This window comes from Balaenoptera musculus, chromosome 6 (assembly GCF_009873245.2).
Source record: "Balaenoptera musculus isolate JJ_BM4_2016_0621 chromosome 6, mBalMus1.pri.v3, whole genome shotgun sequence".
In the NCBI taxonomy this organism is placed as follows: domain Eukaryota; kingdom Metazoa; phylum Chordata; class Mammalia; order Artiodactyla; family Balaenopteridae; genus Balaenoptera; species Balaenoptera musculus.
Window position 1 is genome coordinate 48,805,679 of NC_045790.1, and position 23,524 is coordinate 48,829,202.

At 38.4% G+C, this 23,524-nt stretch overlaps 1 protein-coding gene across 1 annotated transcript in view; it reads right to left on the bottom strand.

Moving 5' to 3' along the window:
• Positions 1–23,524, bottom strand: part of ADAMTSL1 (ADAMTS like 1) — a 1,026,618-nt gene that overhangs the window by 750,735 nt on the left and 252,359 nt on the right. Inside the window, exon 3 of the mRNA XM_036856350.1 lies at positions 5,609–5,728. Within this exon, the coding sequence (XP_036712245.1) occupies positions 5,609–5,728 (120 nt within the window). The remainder of the gene's footprint in view (positions 1–5,608; positions 5,729–23,524) is intronic.

Below are 23,524 nucleotides of genomic sequence, written 5' to 3' on the forward strand. Positions count from 1 at the left end.
CATGGGAGTTAGGATTTTTAGTGTTTCACATTTTATTACTTTCGGTGCCTTTTAGATAATTAATCTTGTTATCTATTTGTTGTTTGGAGTTAACGACAGAATCCTAGCAAATGGAGGACATCTCAGCAGCTAGGAACTGTATAAGCTGTAAGTAAATTAGAACTGGATATAGAAAAAAATTTTTTTGCTTAAATGATAATGGTTTTTTCAGTTAATTCCAAAGGTCAAGTGTGAAAAAGTAGTCCCTCTCCTTAAATACTGAGATTCATCATCTTGACATTATTTACCAGAGTTGCGGTTCATGAACTGATAGGAGGCCCCATGATCTTATGGTCTGTTGTCCTACATTTGACTACTCCTTAATTATATTGTGAGGCAAAAATGTGAATAGTGTATGTATTAAATCTTGGGCACTGAGGTTTGTCATTTTATGCCTCAAAGATTTGTCAGTTCAACCACTGCTAATAAAAACAGCATTTATTTTGTGCTGATTACTTGCCAAATATTATCCTGAAAGTTTTATTATGCATGTATTTAAAGACACTTGAACCATAAAAACTGAAATGAATAATAAAGTAAACTGTTCTGTAAACCACTAGCCATTTAAACATATATTACCATTTACCATATATTTTTAAATAAAATATTATAGACATTATAAACTTAAAGTGAACAATGCACACCTTCCCAATCCAATTCCCCTTCTTTTCTCTCTGTCCAGAGGGCAACCAACATTACAAGGTTGCAGCATATTTTTCCCACCTCTGCTTTTATATATAAACATTTTCTCTAAATAATATCTAATAAATAGTTATGTGATATTAAAATTGATATAAATGGTATCATATTACACAATGGTATCATCTTCCCCCTCAACATATTTTTGATATTTATACTAATGCATGTCAATCTAGTTATCCATTTGAATTGCTTTGATAGCATTTTATTATAAGAATAAACCACAAGTTATTTATCCATTTACCTTCAGATGGATATTTAAGATTTTCTATCAACTTTAGGCTATAACATTCAATACTGCATTAAACATATGTGTAAGTGTTTCTTCCAGGGTAGATTCCTAAAGGGAAATTGGTGAGATGTAGCACATGCTCATATTCAACTTTAGAGACATTGGAAAGTTACTCTTTAAAGTAGTTAGACCAACTTGTACCCCAACAGCAAAATAGGAGTATTTCTAATTACTTCGTCCTCACTGACACTGCCTTTGTCAGTTCTTTTAATTTTTTGCCAATCTGATGGGCATCAAATGCCATGTCCTTGTTATTTTACATTGTAAATCCCTGATGATTAGTAAGATTGAACATACCTTTAATGAGTATTAGCTAACCATGTCTCTTTCTGATGACTTTTGGTTTTTTTTTCCCACGGGACTGTTTGTCTTTTTAAGCATAATTTCTAGAAGTTCTTTATATATTATAGATATTATTTTTTGCCAGGTATATACATTGCAAAAAACGTCTTCCAGCTTGTATCTTATCTTTTTACTTTTTGAAGTTTTTAGACATTAAATGTTTAATGATATATTAAATTTTAATGTAATTTAAAGCATCAATATTTTCCTTTACAGGTTGGGCTCTTTACATCTTAAGAGAATCTTCCCAACTGTGAGGTCATAAACAAATTCTTCTCTTTTATTTTGAATTTTTGAATTTTATTTTATTTATTTTTTTATACAACAGGTTCTTATTGGTTATCCATTTTATGCATATTAGTGTATATATGTCAATCCCAATCTCCCAATTCATCACACATACCCCCCACCATTTTCCCCCCTTGGGGTCCATACTTTTGTGCTCTACATCTGTGTCTCTATTTCTGCCCTGCAGAAAAACTGAAAACTAAAAAGGTTTTCTAATGCAATGTCAAAGTCAATTCATGCCGAAAAACCCTAGCTGAGGAGGAGTTGAGGAAGTGACATTTAAAGGTCAAAAATGACCCCCTAAATTAAGCTTTTAGGTGAAAGAGTTCCACAAACAAGTTGTAAGTAAGGCTGTTCTGGTTTTCAAAAGTTATTTGAAAGGATAAAGAAAGAATATGAGCAAAGAAAAAGTAAACACCTAAAAAGAGGATGGCAGTAATTTTACCCAGAAGTATGATAAGGTGTTTCCCACAGTTAATGCTACCTCTGTCCAAAATGTTAGACATATTGGGGATAAATTTGTTACTTCCACAACTATAAATTTCTAGTAGGCAAACATCCTCAAATTCACATACCCTGGCTTGAAAGGACCATATGTAAAATAATCCCAAACAGTTTATCACCTCATTAAAAACTGAAGTCTTTCATACCATTTTAGCAATAATCACTTTGTATTTAGAAGGATTTTCATTTATAAGACTCTTTTCATGCATAGTCTGTGATAGAATCCTGTAAGTGTTTTCAATATAAAAATGTTAACCATAGGGCAATAGAGAATAGTCATGGTGGGCTTCTTCCATCAACAGACACTTAACACAACTAAGCATTTATCATATGCAAGAGCAGGGGAAGATGCTAAGGGGGTGAGAATCTACATGGATCCTGGCCTCAAGGAACAGAGCTACTAATCTGGTAAGGGAGGTAAAATATGTGCATAAATGTCACTGGGCTACTAGGGAGGATCTACGTGAAAGTGGGTACAACTGTACAGATAATGTTGCGCAACCGTTTTTCCTCTCTCTCCCACCTGCCTTTGTGAAGTGGTTTTTGTGACCCATACCAGGAAATTTTCTTGTTCATGACTCTACCATTCTGCTTCCTCCCAATGTAGCAGAAACATACAAAAGAGGCACAAAAGGAATTTCACTTTTCTGGCTATGAATACAAGTAACAACTCATGTTTGAACTTTTTCCTTTAGACAAACACAGAGATTATGGTGATTCATCTTTTCATGTCTATTTGGAAAATAAAGTGACACTTTAAAAGTTTTATAGCCTGTGGGCCAAATGAAGTTCTCAGATAGAGAGACACACCCTCCAAAGAAACTGTTAGAATGTCATAAACTTATTAGAAGGCTGAACTACCTTCTGGTATTCAGGAAGCTTTCTTCTTTCCTTTTACCTCACATTTTCTTGTACAGCTCCAGGTCTGACTCTGTGTGTTGGTCGGTAATTTCTCTTTCGGCTTAAATGCTTCCACCCACTCAATTACTTGCGACCTCAGTAAGTTTGAGAAAATTCGGCAGCATGCAGGTTTTTTGTTTTATTTTTAATAAGTTTATTTATTTATTATTTTTGGCTGTGTTGGGTCTTCATTGCTGTGCACAGGCTTTCTCTAGTTGCTGCGAGCAGGGGCTACTCTTCGTTGCGCGGACTTCTCATCATGGTGGCTTCTCTTGTTGCGGAGCACGGGCTCTAGGCGCGTGGCCTTCAGTAGTTGCAGCATGCAGGCTCAGTAGTTGCGGCTTGCAGGCTCTAGAGCCAGGCTCAGTAGTTGTGGTGCATGGGCTTAGTTGCTCCGCAACATGTGGGATCTTCCCAGACCAGGGCTCGAACCCGTGTCCCCTGCATTGGCAGGCGGATGCTTAACCACTGCACTAGCAGGGAAGCCCAGCATGCAATTTTTATTATGATGTAAATCAATGTAATACTTTGTAATAATAATGTTCGGAACACCCTTCAATGCTTGCCAAGTGACAAAAATTATTTTTAGTGGCACCACTTTGATAATTCCATTATGTTCATAATTAGTTCATATTATTCAATTTCCTTTATGGTATAAATTATGTAATAATTAGACTTGCTCATGAAGTTTGCATCTAGTATCTCATAGCAGCACTTCCAGGACTTTGCATAAACCAAATCCAAAATGAGCTAACCTACTTCAGATACTGAATAACATCAAACGGGACAAAATTAAAATATAATTACAAGATACCGTTCATTTAAGAAGTAATAAAACTTCAGTGGCAATGCGTGCATCCCATAGTAGATCACCAAAACTGCCTTGAGCAAACAATGAAAGTGTAAAAGGCAGTCTCTGCTTTTTCAGAGCTTAAAATATATATATATAAAATATATATAATATGTATATATAATATGTATATTATACATATAATATATATTATAAGAAGCATTTGAAAATTAATTATAGTACCCTTGGGAAACTTCAATACCGCTCCTACCCACAGACGCTGTCAGACAGGCTGGGACCTGGGACCCTTTGCTGCAGTGCTTGCACCTGGACAAAAGCCTCCTCAAGCAACAAAATACAAGAACTATAAGGGACTGAAAATAACTGAGTACTTGTGCAGTTGGGGAAAATTCTGGACAATGAGATACAAAGAGACCAAAAATCTCAGCTGCCACTTCTGAAGAGCCTGGAGCAAAAGCAGGGGGTTGGGAGCAAAAGCAGGGCACTGCGCATGCCCCCTGCACTCAACACCACCTAAGGGGTGGGGAAACCACCTAAGCCACGCCTCTGGCCCAACCCCTGTACAAACCCCCTACCCCATATAAGGAACCAGCTGGCCCCACCCTCAGCGAGCAAGCTAGCAAGGGAGCTTGTTGCTTGTTCTCACTTTCCTCTGCTGCAGCAGGGGTCCCAGTATAGCCTTGCCTAAATTTCTTATCTGGCCTCTGATCAATTTCTATTGATTAAGGAGGCCAAGAACCCTGGCTGGTAACAGCTGGGGCACAAGCTCTGAAAAGGATGTGAACGTCCATCATAGAGAAGGTGGAAATGACAAAAACAGTAAGAAGTAGCCTGTGAGTGGCTACTGAGAGAGCTAATTTACTCAGTGTCTGGAAGAGAAGTTTATGAGATAAAGATGCCAAAACACCTTCCTGAGAGAGGGCTGTAAGAAGGCAGGGTAGAGGAGGTGTATTTGCTTTGGAGGTATTCTAAGGCATTATTTTCTGGGATCCTACCATTTTACGACTGGACAAGGAAACCACTGGTTTGCTGTGCATACAGCATCCTCTAATTTCAATGTACTTCTGAGTACAAGGTCATCACCACGAAGAGCCACATTTAGAACTTTTAGAAATTATCCATCCAATTCTCACACCAAGTACAAATTACAAATCATAGCTTGATTTGCAAGTAGAGCGGGATCTATATCTTGACATCTCCAACTCTACTACTTGTTTTCATTTGAGAGCTCATTTTCTAGACTTTCATTTTTCTTCTAAAACCACAACCAGAGAAACAAACTTTCATAAAATAAATACGACTAATACTTCGAAGTAAAAATATCCACAAAGAAGCCAGGATTGGAAGATGGTGGCGTTTCCACTGACCCATACAACAATTTGGGCTTTACATATAAATCTCCTTTTTTCTTCACTCATTTAAATTATTACCATTTCACGTTCAGACTCGCTGGCAAAACATCAGTTATTTTAATGTGAATTCTCCACATGCTGCCCCAAACAAACTTTACCACTCGAGTAAAATGTTTGAAGGTCACCAGACACAGGAAAAGTTAGAAAGTTGCCCGATACAGTCTGTCCACTGCCCTATCACTCTGCTTCCCTCCCCTGCTAATAGATATGAGAAAATACCATCCAAACCTCTTCAGATTTGCTAAAACCAACCACCACCACAAGGCAGGATTAGCAACTGAACTTCTGTGTTTCTAAGAATAAATAGAAGAGGCACTGTACCGGGTCTTCAGTTTTGTGACTATTCAAGAGGTCAGACAGGAAATCTTCATGAAGGCTCTCTCTTCGAATCAGTGTAAATTCCCGCAGGAAAACAGCCCCTTGGCTTTGGTCTCCACATACCTAGAGAGATAACAGAGCCGAATTAAGCCTTCAGACCGAGCCTGGAGGGAGGGGGCACTGAGGAATTAATGTCTCAGAGTTGTAGAAACCTCTTGGATTCATTTCAAGTCTGATTAGAGCAATCAAAAATGACACACAGAAATACATATTAATGTGAGAGCCACTAGAACATTCTGGCATGTGGCTCATTGGATGGATGCCAGGAAAGTCTCCTGCTAAGTTGGCACATCTTAATTGACTGGTGTACAATGTCAAAATTCAGTGATTATAAGTTGTCTTCGAGGCCACGTCCAGCGTGGTCAGGCTCCTAGACTTATTCCATTGGAATATCCATGTGTATGCATCACATAGGGGTCTTGGACCCACAGGGATCCACCTCTGGTCCTATGGATCTGAGCCTCTAGGTGGATCCTGTCATCCTGTTACATATCTACCAGATAAGGAGGAGCTGGCCTGCACCCGCATCTGACTTCCTGAGTTATTCCAGGGCTTTAGAACCAGATGCACTTGAGCTACTCTAGAGGGAAGCACTGGAGAATTTTTATCTAGAGCTTATCACATACCAGGTTCTTTACACGTGTTATCTTGCACCAGCCCCAGGAGGTGTCTGTTATTTGCCATGCTTTACAAATGAGGAACTGGAGGTGAAAGGGTTTCAGGAATTTGCCGAGTTAGTAAGTGTTGAAATCAGCACTCAAATACAGGTCTGAATCTAAAACCCTTTTCTGTTCACTGTCTCATTTTGCCACTGAGCTACTCAAACCTCCTCTGGTGAAGAACAAATTGTTAAGTAAATCCTAGAAATGCAAGGAATAATCTCTTCACCCAGGCCTCCTACGACCTCCCTCTCTGAGCCTCAGTTTACTCACCATAAAACAGGAAAGATAACAGTATTATTGGATCGCTGAGAAGATAGGAGATAATATATCTTAAGCACTTTGTATAGTGACTTGCATATAATAAGCATTCAATAAATAACATCCATTATTGCCATTTGCAGCAGCATGGATGGACCTAGAGATTATCATACTAAGGGAAGTAAGTCAGATAGAGAAAGACAAATATCATATGATATCACTTATATGTAGAATCTAAATGTGACACAAATGAACATATCTACAAAACAGAAACAGACTCACAGATATAGAGAATAGACATGTGGTTGCCAAGGGGGAGGGGAGTCAGGGAGGGAAGGACTGGGAGTTTGGGATTAGCAGATGCAAACTATTATATACAGGATGGATAAACAACAAGGTCCTACTGTATAGCACAGGTAACTGTATTCAATATCCTGTGATAAACCATAGTGGTAAAGAATATAAAAAAGAATATATGTACAACTGTGTCACTGTGCTGTACAGCAGAAATTAAGCACAGCAATGTAAATAACAGCCATTACTATCATCATAAGCACATGCTGCTCAAGGAACAAATAAAAACCTAAGCTTTTAACATACATGAAGCTCTTTGACCATATTTATAATATCTATAATGAATACTACAATAGGTATTATATTATCTCCATATTATCTTCATATTAGTTTAACTTTTCAACTTTTATACATTTTGAATTTTATACCTTTTTATGGTATTGGTAATATTGGTAAGGAATATATGGGTGTTCATCATATTAATTTCATCGTATCCTTCCTGAATGTCTGCAATAGTTCATAATAAATTAAAATAATTTTAAACCCGTAGTCTTTTGGATAGTATAATTTTCTATAATTTATATATAAATGGCCTCTGTTGTTATACAGTACAGTCAGTATCATTGTGGGGGACAGAATCTTGGGCCCTTCACTCCCTACTGTCATCTCTGTGAATATATTGCTTAACATGGCAAAGGGACTTCGCAGATATAATTAAGTTTATTTGTTAACTTCAAAAAAGGGTTAGTATCCTGGATTTTCCAGATGGGCCCAATGTAATCATAGGAAGCCTTAAAAACAGAGCTTTGTCTGGGCTGAGGGCAGAAGAGGAAGTCAGGGAGATTCAAAGGGTGATAAGGACTTGACCCGCCACTGCTGGCTTGAAGATGGAGGGGGCCATGTGGGAAGCATGAGAAGAAAATGAGTTCTACAACCATGAAGGAGCTTGGAAGATGACCCTTGCCCTAGAAAAATACATCTTTGGCCAACACCTTGATTTTAGCCCAGTGAGACTACGAGCAGAGAATCCAGCCATGCCTTGCCAGACTTCTGACCTACAGAAATTGTGAGGTAATACTTCTGTATTGTTTTCAGTCATCAAATCTGTGGTAATTCGTTATGGCAGTAAGAGAAATCTGATAGAATCATCAAGAGGCAGGGTGCAGTGAAAGGTTATCTTATTTCCTCTCCCACATTGCTTTGTAAGAATTAACCAGTATGATACAAGTAGAGGTAGAATTGCAAGATTAATTCTTGGAAATGTATCCTTCCAGCTAACCTAATGCGTGTTACATTTAAAATTAATTTCTCTTAGTTCTTTTCTCATCAGGGTCAACCATTCCTTGAGTCTACAGTTAAATATACATCACAACCCATCTTGTCTATGTAACTTCCCTGCTCAGAAGCTTGCAGGATTCCCCACCTCCTGCTGGGTACATTCCAAATTCATGAACTTGGTATTCAGGACCACTCACAGCTCTTCAAGTTCTAGATATGGACTAGCTACACTCGTGCAACTCTCTTTCTGGAAAAGATCAAGACCCAAATTTAAAGTTACCTAGAATTGATGTGTTTTTACTTTCTTGCTTTCAAAAAGACTAATGTATGCTGATCACTACTGAACTCACATTTTACAAATTATTTCTCCAAAAAGTGTAGGCTATTTTGAATCTAACTCTATTATTCAAAATGATGGCCATCTTTAGTCATGCAATGCCATAGTTTTTAAAAGCTACAATCAGAAGAGAAGACTAATAAACTTCAGTGCACTTTCTTTGTGAGAACTTCTGTGCCTGTGGAAAACACGTTTCTTTTTGTTAAACTGATTAAAGAAATAGACAAAAATGACTCAAATATCCTCTAAAAGAGACAGTGAGATGTCAGATAAGAAGACGGAATACTCACTAACACTACAAAAATGAAGAACAATCAGCAAACACCCTGTGCATTCGATTTATATTTTAATTCTCAATCATAACTGTATATTTGTTTTAGAAAGTTTCTGCCTGTTTATTTTTCCCAAGAATGTTGACATTTTCTAAGTCATACAATTCTCACCAAGATGCTCAACTTATCAAATACTTTTATGTATTTGATTTTATTTATGTACCAAGGCAGAAGGTCTTCATTAAACTAAAATTCAATTTAATCCTGGAAACAGATAAGAATATATAAGTTAGATGAATGTAATTACAATCACTTTACCCCTATAGATATCGTGTGCATATCTGTTTTTAATTTAATTTCTATCCATGACTGCTATTACTAATTAGACAATTTAAACTACCCGAATTAATTTGGTCAATTTTAAGTTAGTTTTGAATATCTGTATCTATCAACCATGGACAATAATAATTATATTTTGTGTGTTTTACAAACACTATTTCAATGAAGGAGATACATAAATATATAAAGGTATATAAAAATATAAATCTTATACTTCTATTTCAAGCTGATTTTTAGAATTATTATTTAAATCCAGAGTAGTCCTTTATCTTACTGATTCTTTCATTCATTCATGTGTACACACATTTACTCAAGTATTATCATGTGTCAGGAGCTCCATGACTATAGCACATATTTGACTATAGCACATATTTCTTCCTTTCAGGGCATAGCCATTCGAATGAGTACGTGGATGTAGCAGAGATGACTAGATGTTCCCAAAAGCCACCATCTTCTCATCATCTCTGGCACACACCTAGAGTACATTTCCAAGCCTCCTTTGCAGATAAGGTGGTTGAGACTGAGTCTTAGCTGGTGGAGGTGATGGGTGATACCACCAGGCCTGGCCCATAAAAATCTCCCGCTTTCCCTCCTCCAGGCTCTTTTGCCTCAAGTCTGTTTGGAATGGAGAGAGTCTCAGGAAAACCTTGGAGTCCATTGTTAAAGGTCACAGAGGCTCCATTAGCTGGTTCCCTGAGTGACTGCATGCGAGAAGCCCACCCCATGACCTGCTCACTTACCTAATACTGTAACATGAGAGGGAAGAGGAGGGGGTAAAAACAGGGATAGGAGACTAAGAGATACAAACCACTACACGTAAAATAAACAAACAATAAGGATGTCTTGTACAGCTCGGAGAAATATTGCCATTATTTTATAGTAACTTTAAATGGAGTATAGTCTATGGAAGTATTGAATTGCCACGTAGTACACCCAAAACTAATATAGTATCGTAAATCAACTATAATTCAATAAAAAATGAAAAGTGTAAAAAAAAGAAGAAGAAATTAACAATTTTCCGTGTTTGAACCACTATCCATTTTAGAGACTATTTCTTACTGCAGTTAAGCTACCTTAATTAATAAAATGAAAAATCTAGGTGAGCCAAGGATGCCATGAGAATATAGAGCAAGGGCAATGACCTCTCCCGGGAAGGATTATGAAAGACTTTAAAGTGAGGTTAAAGGATGAGTGGGAATTTACTAGCTGAACAAGGGGAATGGGAGTGGGGAAGGGAAGATTCTTGTTCCAGGAAGAGGGAACAGTCTGGGAAAAGGCATGGAGGCTTGAGATATCTGATTCTGTTCGGTATGTTTTAAGTCATCTAGCATGACAGGAGCATGAGGTACATGAGAGCAAGTGATGGGAACAGAACGTGTACAGTGGGCAGGGGCCAGATCATGAATCATGGTCACTGACAGACTCAAGCAGCCAGTGTCTTGCTTGGACTTATGAGTTTGGAAGTGTGTGCAGGTGGCCCTGAGGAGGTAAGATAGAGATGAGGTGACCAGTTTCAGATTGTTGCAGTTATTCAGATGAGAATTTATGAAGACCCAAGGGGCTGGTGGGGAAGGAAATGGTCATAAGATTTGGTGGCCAACTGAATGCAGGGGATAAGTCTCAGGTTCTGCCTATGTTTTCAGTCTGGATTTGAGCAGAATAGCAGAGTGGATAGTAGCACCTTCAAGGAAATAGAAAACAGAGGAGGAGAAGCAAGTATATGGGTTAGATTAGGAATCTGATTCCAGAGAAGCGGAGAATGAGGTGCCTTGGGGAAAGAAAGCAGAGTTCTGTGCCTAGGAAAGAAACTTGTCTGGAGATGATATGGAAGTGTTGGCATCATGTGGGGAGTAGATGATGGTTGGCATGAATGAGCTTGCCAAGAGAAAGTATGGAGAATGAGAAGATATGAGAGCTAAGAACCCTGGGAGCACTGATATTTAACATGGAACATGGTTCCGTCTCCAATGGTCCATTTATGCCCACAGAAAATATCAACAAGGAGAACTCCAACTTTAACAGATTTTCATCATTTTTAGGCTTCCTTTCATTGGTTTTCTATGAAAATACACTGATGACAGCACTACACCCAACTTATTACAAATATTTAGTTCCTTGAGAACAGAGAACATGGCTCATTGATCTATCAATCCCAGCCTCTGAATTCAACTAAATGTTGAATGAAATTTGAAAATTTCCAGGAGAACTAAGACTAAAAATTCTATTTCTGATGGTCAGACCAGGTTTCCTGATTTGGGGTTTGGAAAATATGGTTACTTTACATTTGATATGTCAAAACTCCCCTTGCAGTTTTAAGGTAGTTAGCATATCATAAAAATGCATCAAAACTGGCACTCCATGGCATTTTACGGTTCAACAGTGTTAGTTTCACAGATGGAAAAACAGAAATGTGAGAAGTTGAAGAATTTTGTACGTGGCCAGTGGCTATGTTAGGATTAAGGACCAGAGACAGTGTCTCTTAAAAACTCAAATCTCTGCTAGATTCAAACCCGGTTATTCATCCAGAGGAATAGGGCAAGAAACAAAAAATCATTTCTAAGATACCTATCTGTTTCTATAGGATTTCTAGACTCGTAAGGACTGCTCCTCAGGAAGCATGAAGATTGCCATGTGCTAGAATTTGTACCGTATGATGAAGACTGCTTCTCCAATTGCAGTCTGATTTCCTGCTTCAAACAGTGACTTTCTTTCTGCCCGTTGGCACACCAGAGTACTCCTTAGAGAATCCAGGAATGTAGAAATACCAGCTCCCAAAAGAGAATCTCATTAGATCCAGGAAAGCATGGAAGCAATTTATTGTTGTGGTATATGTTCTCTCTATATACCTTACAGAGCTTTTAGGGAGGGACACAGGTAAATACAGGAAACAAGGGAGTTTCCAAATAACTGTGTCTTCTCTACCCCATTAGAGGGAAAAAGAAGATAAAGGTAGCTTAAAACAAAAGTCACTGAATAATAAGAAAAGTTCTTGCATTTGGCTTTTGGACACAGTCAGAAACTATGTCTATGATAACTTTCGTCTTCTACTTCAAGCTTGCACCCATCACAACCTGACACCAGACGTCCTCCTTGGCTTGACCTGCCTTTCAGTGGATCCAGAGAATACCAGTTAGTATTCTGACTTTTCTGTTCACCCGTGCACATTTTGTTGTAAGAAAAGATGACCCCACCCCCGCCTGAGAATTTCCTACTTCTTACAAGTTTGCTCTGTGAGTTGTGACTAGAATTTGGAAAGTTACAATTCAGAGCAACTGGTTCACATTTTGGACCTCTACATCATTAAGGAAGAGTCATCATCTCTATAGAAACTGTAATGTTGATGATGGGCGTGGATTAAGTCCAGAGCTTTTAAGCGGCTATAATGTTCTTATAACTCCAGGGGAGGCAGCCATTTCCTTCCAGGCTGAGAGAAAGGGATGTAGAAATAACAGAAGTTTAAACATACAAACATGCCCTCACATTATCATTTTATTGTTCTTCTTTCTTCATTTAGTTTTTCTGTGAAAACGTAAATGTAGCCAAGCTTTTGTCCCATGGGTAGGATTTAGGTTACAGCATTACTCATAAAATACAGCACTGAAAACCACACTGTTAAATTTTTTTTCCTACCAAAAGGATTTTGCAAAGTATATTTATGCCCATATTCTGGTTCATAGTTTACTAAGAATTAAGATAGTGAAGCTGTAAATTCTGATCAGATTAGAATAATAATTTAAACAACTTAAGTAACTGGCCACTGTGTTATCTGAATACACACCTATATTTAAATACCAGTGGGTAGTGAAATGATTGGGTCAGGGTTATGAGTTCTTGGCACAAGGAGGTCACTCAGTGTTTACTGAATACTGAATAGAAAGTTTTCTTGGAGCCAAAAAAATCTCCAGCTCCAGTTCTGAGAGTTGCTGCTAAGTAACAGGGAGAAATAATGAGACCTTACATGGACTCAATCAAAGGTCCCCAATGTAGCCCTGCCACCCAATATCATTACCATCTGATCCCCAAAATCAACGCTACTCAGAGGCCAAGGGAAGAAAGAGAAAATCTGTTCCCAATGTGAAAGGATAAGTAACTTCTGGTTTGAAGGAAACTGAGCCAAAGGATGAATATCCTATCACTAGCCCTTAAAATATTGATATATTTAGCTTAGGCCAAAAATGCAAATAGCCCCAGACGAAATTTTGGGATTATATCAACTAAGAAGTAGATTTGAAATAAAAGTATAGATCTTTTCAACTTGATTAAAGATCCTGACATTTGGTAACAAACTGAGTTTGCCTGATATAAGTAAATTCTATTTGGCAATGAACAAGGGTCCCTGATTTTTGGAAGGAAATCAATCACTTGACAGCCTGTCTCTGGCTATTCTAATGGACTCAAACGCTATGGAAAAAGAATCCAATCTACTCTCAGTGGTCCCTTTCCATTAATCCCAATAACCTCATTCCTGATTGGAATATTCAAATATAGTAAGATGGGGAAATGAGTGAAGAGTAATTCAATTGTAAAAGATAGGAAAACATTATCAGCATATAATCTCACTTAAAGACATGTCCTCATTAAAATGCAGAAGGAGAAGTATTTCAGAGGTATATGAGAATATGCACCAAAATATTTATAAATGTCTCCAAACTCATAGTCGCCCACCAGACAAGGCTCAACCAGCTTATAATGCTTGAGAATCAGCAATTCTGTCTGCACACATTCACAGATTTGTACAGAGAGCGGGGAGGCAGTGTCGCTGAAGAACCCACTTTCATTGTTGAAAGGGTCCACTTAGAAAACCATCTGCTTAACTTTGAAAGTATTTTCAGTTGCTGTGTTGGGGAGTGACTAAGTCTTTGTAGACAGAGACTTCGCAATGCCCCTAGACCTATATTCATACCTACTTCTACAGCCGGTTTGTCTGGGAAAATCAAGTCTTAAAGTACCTTCAGGTGTCCCAGTTAATGGCTGCCAACTATGCAAGCTGATTAGCTGCGTTATACTCCCTGAAGCAAAGGCTAAACATGATCTCAAGAAGACCGGTGGGGGGAGTTAATAAAAACATTCTTATAACCATATTTAAGCCACTGACATTTATATATACCTGCTGTTTGGAGCTGAAATCCATTTTAGTATTCTGTTTGTTCTTCTACCAACTTTAATTATTATTTCTAAGGATTGTAAAGATAATTGCTAAAAGGTTAAAGCAGAAAGAAGTGAGATGGGACATGCTGGTCCAAAATGTTCAGCTGGGCCTCATAATTCTTGGTACAGATGTTCCTACTTAGTTCAGGTCTGATTTAGAGAAATAGCTATAATACGGTTTGAGACAAAGTGACCAGATGTAGTTGAATTTAAAGATCTGTCCCAGAATGTCAATGAAAAGAAACTCTACTACCCTAGCAAACCTTTACAGGAGGGGGGAAAAAAGTTATGCTTAAAAAATAATCTACTTTATCATTAAGGTAGATGGATATCTACCTTGATGAGACAAGGATTCTTTTACAAAAAAATAAGTGAAACAAACGAACAATGTAGAGAAGTTTACCCTCACAGTACTAGTGGGTAAAGAAAAAGGAAAGAAAAGGTAACACCAGGAATTCCATCAGAGGGTATGTACTGTGTGTAATAGGGGCTTGATCTATAGCTAAGCTGTGGCATTTCCATCACTTGTCAGAAACATGGTTGCTGAAATGAAAGTGCTAAGAAGAACTTAAAGACCATCTTCACCAAGCTCTTATGTTTTCAGATGAGGAAATAAATCGCCTTCATAAGTATAGGGAAGAGAAAATATGTGGGTTTTGAGACATCTCCTTTGGCATATGTAAGATGGAAAAACAGCCAAATAACTCAAGAAACTTAAATAACTTCCCCAAAATATAAAGCCAACTCTCTTCTCCCTGATTTTTCTCAAACATTTTAAGACCATCCTACTCCATTCCTATCAAAAGGGGAACAGAGTACAATTTCCAGAATTCAAAAGACACTAGGCTTCAGAACACTGATAAGAGCTGTGACTCAGATCTACACTTAAATAATGAAAGAACCCATGAAACAGAAAAGGTGGAATCCTCTGTGCTCTGCTCCTAGGTGAATGGGCATGTTATTGTCACATCTCCTAATGACACAGAGAAACAGGCATAGTCTTCAAGTTGTGCACCTGTGTGTGTGTGTATGCTTTAAATTTGACCTGTAAAATGAAACCCTCACTCATGGCAAGAATTCAGGGAGAGAGTTGAGCAGCTAGAGGAGAATTTTAAGAAAAAAAGGAAAGAACATAAAGATGACTATGTACACATGCAGTGGTAGATAGAAATCACTCTTTTCATTGTTTACTTAGCAAATGTTTATATAGATCAACCTTATTACCCAGGTTTTTCTAAAGAGAGTTGCTTAGCTAAGAGGAATATGAAGTCAGGGTACCATTCGTATTCTGAACCAAGATGAAGATATTAATTAGGGCAGGAGTGTCTTTCTTCCCCCTTGCTTACTATTTACATTAGCTCTTTTGAGGCCATAACGATGTGCCACCCAGATCCCTTGCTGCAGAGCTTAATGGACAGACGACCCCAGATGCTGTCCTCTGAATTCACATCCTTGTTGCCCACTGGTGCTCCCAGCCAATGACTGAGCACAGCAGAGATACCAAAGCAAGTCCACTCCTGAGAGATGCAGAGCCCCTCTGACAGGTGACCTCTGCTCAAAGACCCCCCACAGTCTGGCCAAACCTTTCTTAGCATTGCACTATGGTCTGAGACTCTTCCTATCGAACCTGTGGGTCTTGTCTCTCCTTCACTAGGGATAGTCCAAGTTACAGACTGATGGCTTTTCTGACCTCCTCTGTCTTCTTCACCTTTTTCACCAATAAATCTCTTGCTTCCTCATCCTGTGTTGGCACCTGCTCTGGACCTAAACTAAAACAGCTTTTCTTCTTTTGACCCAAGTACTACTGGACTGGACCTAATATTTCCAATTCACCACCCCTATCTGTATAAAAAAGGCCACCCAGTCTCCATGATGCTAAAGAAATGCTGGGAACACTTCTCTCTGCTCTCTTTACACTGAAGTCTCAGTTAGTTCTCTACAAAACTGAGAAATAATGATGAGAACTGGTGGATGAGAAACAGCTCTGATTTTGATCCATGATCCTTACCCAGAATGTCTTTACCTGGCTCCAAGTTCACTCCTTTTCTAGCATTCTTCACCCTAGCCCTGAAATGCAGATGTACAGCAGATACCCACAGCTGGCTCAATGACTTTAATTACAGACAAAAAAGATCAAGGTAATAAACTAAATTATTTTGTGGGCAAGTAAGCTTTCATTGTTTCACAAACTTGAGAAGTTTCTCTTTTCCCTGGCTAGAAGTCTCACCAACATGTGCCATATTACAGAGAAGAAAAAATAGGATAGCTTGGACCCATGCAAATTTATTCCCCATTAAAAAAAATATTCAAGGCACAATTCTCTGGATAGTGCTTTAATGGTATCCTTAGTGTAATTCAGATATATTTGAGTTCACCATACCCTCTCGCCACTGCAAACACATACCCCATGGCCCGGTCTCTGAAAAATGTAAACTCAAAAAATTGGGAGAATTTATATCAGTATTTATATTGTATACGTAACTGCAAGAATTTCAAATATTTACTCTGTATCTCAGGAAAATACACAAGAAATGGGGAGGTTTATACTTAATGCATAGCAAGCATTCTTAAATGTCCACTCTTTCCTCCTCACCCATTTTTGTCTTTCTCAATGTACTCCACACCGATGGCAGCTGGTTCCTCAAAACGTTTTTGTCTCTCAACCCCCAAGTTATTTCTGAAATTCAGTCCATGTATTTCTTGGGGAAAGAGAAGTGGAATTCTGAATATATTTGTCTATTATGACTTTATCATTCTTTTATATTAAAAATATTTTGTTCCTTTTAAAGAAGTATGCTCTTTGTAAGGAAATGAAAGTACTTGATAGGCACATGTATGCATATTTATGTATGAACGTATATGTGTGTGTAAGTGTGTGTGTGAGTAGCAGAGATCCCAGTGGGACACTAAATTGTGAGACCTAGGCATGCCTGATAGATGATGGGTCTATCTCAGTGAGGGATGGAGAAGCCTCTTGAGAGAGAGTTCATCTCAGGTTGGTCTAGTCCCAGAGCCTTGGATATCAAAGAAATAAAGAACAATTCTATACTCAGCATAGCGAGTACTACTCAGATTTCACTCAGTGGAGGGAATCTTTAAGAGAAAAACAAACAAAAAAAAGGCATGGTGCTAAAAACTCCTCTAATAGAGCATAGAAGTCTGCTTTCCCATTTCACCAGGTGAAGGCTCTGGCTCCCTCAAGTCTCGGAGTATCAGTTATATGGACCAGCAAGAGTGCCCAGCAAGGACAGTGGCTATACCAGGGGAGACAAAAGCACGCGCAGAGGGGGCAGGGATAGCCAGGAGGAAAGGGGGGTAGTGGCAGGAAATGGATCAGCGGTGAACACTGCAGGCAGCCATGTGGTGCTTCCACCAAGCATCCCAGGCACAGAGGCCTTGGCAGTGGGCATCACCATAAGGGCTGGAACAGGAGAGGTAGCTAACAGGACTTACTTGTAGGTCCACCTCATGAAAGCATCCCAAAAGGAAAAGAAGAAGGGCTTGCAAAGACCTGAAAGGCCTACAGTGAAAGGTAGGGCAAAAGTAAGCCAGGTATGTCATGGAAGCTACTGATATTCATGTGAATCCTTTCCATTCTTCCCTGCATTTGACCAAGTACTTTTTAGTCTCAAAATGTCACCGTGAGACTATAATCTCCATGGATGAGAACCACCTCTGTCTCGTGCGCCACTACATTCTAAAATCCAGCAGTGCCTGGCAGAGAGTTGAGTTCTATAAATATCTGAGTAGTAAATTAATGAACATCTTTTTTTGTTTTCGGTTACTAATTTCAGAATTTTTAGAGCTTGAAAGAGGCTTAGAAATCATCCAATCTAGCTCCCTCTGGAGCCCAGAGAGAAACTGACTGACTTTCCCAAGAACATAGATTTCATGTGTCAAAGTCCAGACTAAAATGTAGATTTCTGGACGCCAGTCCCGTGTCCTCTCCACCCCACGGCTCCAGGGTCCCTCTCCCCTGTTTGGGTTGTCTCTCGCAATAGTTGGCAAGTACAGGATGTGGATGACATGGAATCATAACTGACTGCAAGCTCAATCAATCAAAAGTGAAATGTGGTTAATTTAAATTGGGGCTGTGGTTAAAAATACAGTGTAGGAAACGAAACGTAGGATAGCTGTCTTCTACTCCATGTTCAACTAACCATTTACATGTGGTACAGAGTTAGTTATTAGATCCCAAACATTAAGAAGGACAACTGATAAACCAACAATTCCTAAAGAAGGAAAATACGATCGTGACTGTCTCGGAAGCCTATGACAATCAGTTGAATTAATTAAGGGCATTTTGCCTGACAAAGGGAAGGAGAAGATTTGAGAACCGTCATTAAGTCTTGAAGGGCCCCTTCCAAGAGAGAGCAAACTTACTTGCCTTGGTCTTCCTCACCCCATTCCTGATCTTCGTTTCCTTCTCACCCACCTGCTCCTTACATTCTGAATTCTATAGTCACTGCTTTGCTCTCTCCAAGCTCATCAAGGTTGGGCTTTCACCCATCTGTCCTCAGTCACCGTCTGTAATGACCATATGCTCTCTCTTGAAAGTCTTTCCCCCCTTGGTTTCTATAATCCTTTCAAATGATCTTAACTCTCTGGCCATTCCTTTGGTTTCTCATTTGGTAGCTCCTTCTACACCTCCCACCCACTAACCACAGGTGGTCCCAGGGCTATGTCCACGGGCATCTTTTCTTCTCTCTTTTGTTACTTGCCCTGGGATTTTTATTAGTGCTCAGAGAGTCAGCCACCTCTTCTGGACAGATGATTCCCAAACCCATACATGGAACCATGGCTCTTACATGAGCACATCCTGCATTTCCTGCATCCATGATTTGAACTTTGCCATGTCCTCTGCCTAGAATGCCTTCCTTCCATCTCCTTGTACTGAAATTGCATCAATCCTTAAAGACTGCTTCTTCTCTGCATCTTCCCCATACCCTCTAAGCATGTATAATTTCTCCTCCACTGCCATCCACAGAGGTTCTGCTCTTCTAATTGAGATCTGGAGTCTTGGGACCTGGATGTCTTAGCTCACCACTTCCCTGCTGTATAATTTGGGTAAATTGCTTAAACTGAGTCTTAGGTCCCTCATATGTAAATGGAAGAGAACATTACTACTTACCTTACATAGTCATTGCAATGATTACATGAGCTAACATATGAAAAGTGATTTGTAAACTCAAGTGCTATACAGAGTTTGGTAGTATCATTACAACAACCAGGGAGTTTTTTGACAGTATAAGCTAGCAGAGTATGTCCAGTCAAATAAATTAGTATTTCCATCTTCACTGACTCACTTGGCTGGGAAAACATGTGGACATTCCAATGTAAACAGCATTGGGGAGGGGGTGTAGGAGACACATGTCATAATTTATTGAGATATGAGTCCTGGCACCTCATTTTTAAACAAAAAAGAGCACAGCACATTATTACTTCTCTAATGGCACATACTTTCATCTCTCTTGTGGTCATTTGGGAACTTGTCTTACCTCTGTAAAGATATCAAGGTCGGAGACCCTGACCTACTGATCATCCTGGAAGGCCACAAACAACACCTTAAACTTAGTAAGTGCACAATATTTGTTGAATTGAATGAAAATAAATTTGGCACATCTGCTTTCAAGAAAGTGGAATTTAGCCATAACTTATCCCGAAAAAATAGACTTTTCAGACAATTAAATATGGTGTCTTGATCATGAAATTGGCTACTTAGTAGGTAATAAAGACTCTGACACTGTAAGCTTTCACTCAGGATCTGAAGAAAGCATTTAGATGAATTCTGAGAGTCTTTCTAACTCTGAGAGTCTGTGGGTTAATTAGCTAAAATTATTTCCATTATTTCCGCTGTCATTCCCCACCTCCTTTATAATAGGAGACACAGAACATATGTTCAGCGATTGGTGGAAACATTTATCCTGATGATGCTGATGCTGGGGTCCAGCAACCACACTTCCAGTAGCAGATTCTACAGATTATAACCCAATCTCCTTTTAAAGGCCCCCAAAGCCTTTTTTTTTGGTCCTCTACTTGCCCCTGCACCCTCTTCTCCAACCCTTTCTTTCTTTGCTTTTAATGCTCCAGCAACACTGAATGGCTTGTGGCTGTCCAGATACACTATGATCATCAGCTCCTCTCCTCTATGCCTACACACTTTCAGTTCCATCTGCTTTGCATGCCCACCTATAGAAGTCTACTGGTTCACTCTTACTGAACTCAATTCTATCTTCACAAGTTTGTCTCCACACCAGGCAATGAGCTCCCTGAGAGAAGAGTCTGGTTCATTTCAAGGTCCCACCTAGTAGAGTATCCTGGCCCAGAGAAGCTAGTCTCCAAAGTTTGGTGAATCAGTCTACAACCTATTTGTCTACAGCACAAGGCTCTTAAAAATTCCCACCACTCTTTAAAAACTTCCTAGTGGAGTGCTAAAAGTCAAAACAAATACTAAAGTGGGAATAGATGAGGGAAAAAACCTATAATGTAAACACATATTACCTGTAGAGTTAGACCCTGTCTTCCACTTGATCAACTGGAATTTAAGCAAATTTATCACTAATAAAAATATTTTCATGTTTTTCAAATTGCTTCACCAAACTCTTGCATTTAAATGTGCCTCCCGAGCATATTACTAAATGTGTTAAATGTATCACCCATTACAAAATGGATAATAATGAAGGATTAGCCACTGAGTCATTTGAGGGTCCTGCTTATCAATTTTTACAGCCTCATTGCCTGGAACCTAATCATCAACTGTTATCAATACCCTGGGAAAAGCAAAAACTAAATAAAATAAAATCAACATTTATTTATTATTAAAGCTAAGATTCCTTAGAGTGTTATGATTCGTCCTTCTTGTCTTTCCTAGACACAACTCATGGATGCTTTCATATTTTGCTTACTCTTTATAAATGTTGCATATTTTAATTATATTTTTGCAGATTCCCATTTGACTCAACTTTAGTATGTGATCTTGACTTTAAGAGACATTTCTGTTTTATAGATACCAAATAAATTCCTGTACCCTATTAATCATTTTTTTTTCTGTCAGTGAAGTGTAGGTGACTGAATGTTAAATAAACATTCTTTTTCAAATTCACACTGAAAATAGGATGTTCCATTTGTTTATAATATGTAAATATGAAAAAAAAAATGTGAGTTTTTCCTTTGGTTTCAAAAAGCCCACTCTGTTTATTTCCAAAACTATATTTTTTAAACTCTAAAAGTTTGTCATGTTTTCCATTGTTAAAACATTATTATGTTTCTAAGGTTTTTAAGCCTTCTTTACATTTGTGAAGGAGCTTTTGGTCCTTTATTACCTTATTTTATTTCAACAAATATTGATTTAGCTTCTGCTATGTTGTAGGTTCTGTGCTAGGTGCTGGAAGGGGTGGACACAAAAATAAATATGGTCCCTGGCCTTCACGATCTTACAGTCTAGTAGGAGAAAGAGAATGATAGGTATGTACCATAGTAGGTAGGTGTACTTCATTGGTTTTGATTTCTGTTTCCTTAAGTTGTAGTAGTAACAATATGTCAAAATGCCCAAAACACAGTGATATCTGCTACATGGAGATACAAGCTCCATGCCTTGGATCTGTAGAAAATAGTGGAATAGAATGTTCTCTCAAAGTATAATGACATGTGCTCTGAGAACTACAAACCATTCATGTTCACTTTCAAGCTTGCTAATGTGAATCCCTGAAGTTCAACTGATGAATGGAAGAGTGTCTAAATAACAATTTCTTAGGTTGTCTTGGTCTTTTGGAACAATCTCAGGGATGGATCAATCAACAAATAGCACTGAGCCTCCACTCTGCGTGCAAGAGTCTATAAAAAGTCCTACTCCACTTGCTGGGTGGCTGTGAAAATAAGATGAATAAAAGGTCAAGCACATCTACTCCTTGGGTATTATCGCCAATGTCAACAACACCTAAGAAGAGGTATTTCCCAATAATTACAGCCATTCTACAATAATGCAGATAGACCAGCTGAAACTTGGTCCTAAGCAACCAATGGGCTGCTAGAAAGCAAGATTATGGCCAATAGGTGCTGAATGATGAGCCATCCCACCTCCTCACCATACCACCTACCATCTTTCTTGTTCTGGTTACTCAGCCTTTTTTTTTTCCTGATTAATTGAAATACAATCTCTTTTTACCAATCTGTAGTCATTACTTTCTTCAAGACCATTTATTGGATTCCTAACTTATATTAGGAATTGGTCTAAACATTCTAAGAATCTTTTCAAATTCTCATAAGTCAAATTAAGCACTATTATTTTTATTCAATAGTTGACGAAACTGTTTCAGAGAGGTTACATACGTTGCCCAATAGTAGAGCTGAGATTTGAAACCAGGACTATGTTTTCGTAGAAATTAAGGCATAATATTTACTTAAATAAATATTCCTGAGCACATAAGTACATGAAGAACACTGTGCTAAAAGCTGTAAATAATTCAAAGATAAGATCCTTACCCTCAAAGAGAATCTAAAAGCAGAAAGGGGAATAGGGAGGTGTTAATCACTTAGAAACGTGGAATAGAATGAATTTGCTTTATCACCATAAAAAGCTACATAATAAATTTTGTGTTTAATATATATAACATATAAATACATTCCTAAAAATTGTTTTCAATAATATAGAAGCATATGGAGACTATAAAATGAAAATCTACTAAACCCTTGAATCCCATATCTTCTTTATAAGGGCACACTACCAAGCTCACTGAAGACCAAAACATTCAACAAATATTTTTTGAGCAGACGCTTTGCAGATGGCATGTGCTTAAAAAATATTTGTTCTTCATGTAATGTATCTATCGTTAAAGTATCATATAGAACACACCACCTTAAAATATCCCTGTGCTTCACCTATTAAACCCTCCTCTGTCTTCCTAAACCCCGGGCAACCACTAATCTGTCAACTGTCTTTATAGTTTTGCCTTTTGGAGAATGTCATGAAATTGGAATCATACAATATGTAATCTTTTCACACTGGCTTCTTTCTCTTAGCAATATGCATTTGAGATTCATCAATGTTTTTGCATGACTTGATAGCTCGTTTCTTCTTATTGCTGAATAGTTCTCCATTCACCTAATTCCGTACACCAGATCAGTGGCTTCCAAGTTTTGATGATCATGAATAAAGCTGCTTTAAACATTCACCTGCAGAGTTTTCAAATGTGGATGTACATTTTCAAATAGATTGGGTAAATACCTAGGAGCATGATTGCTGGGCCATACAGTAAGGCTCTATTTAGCTTTG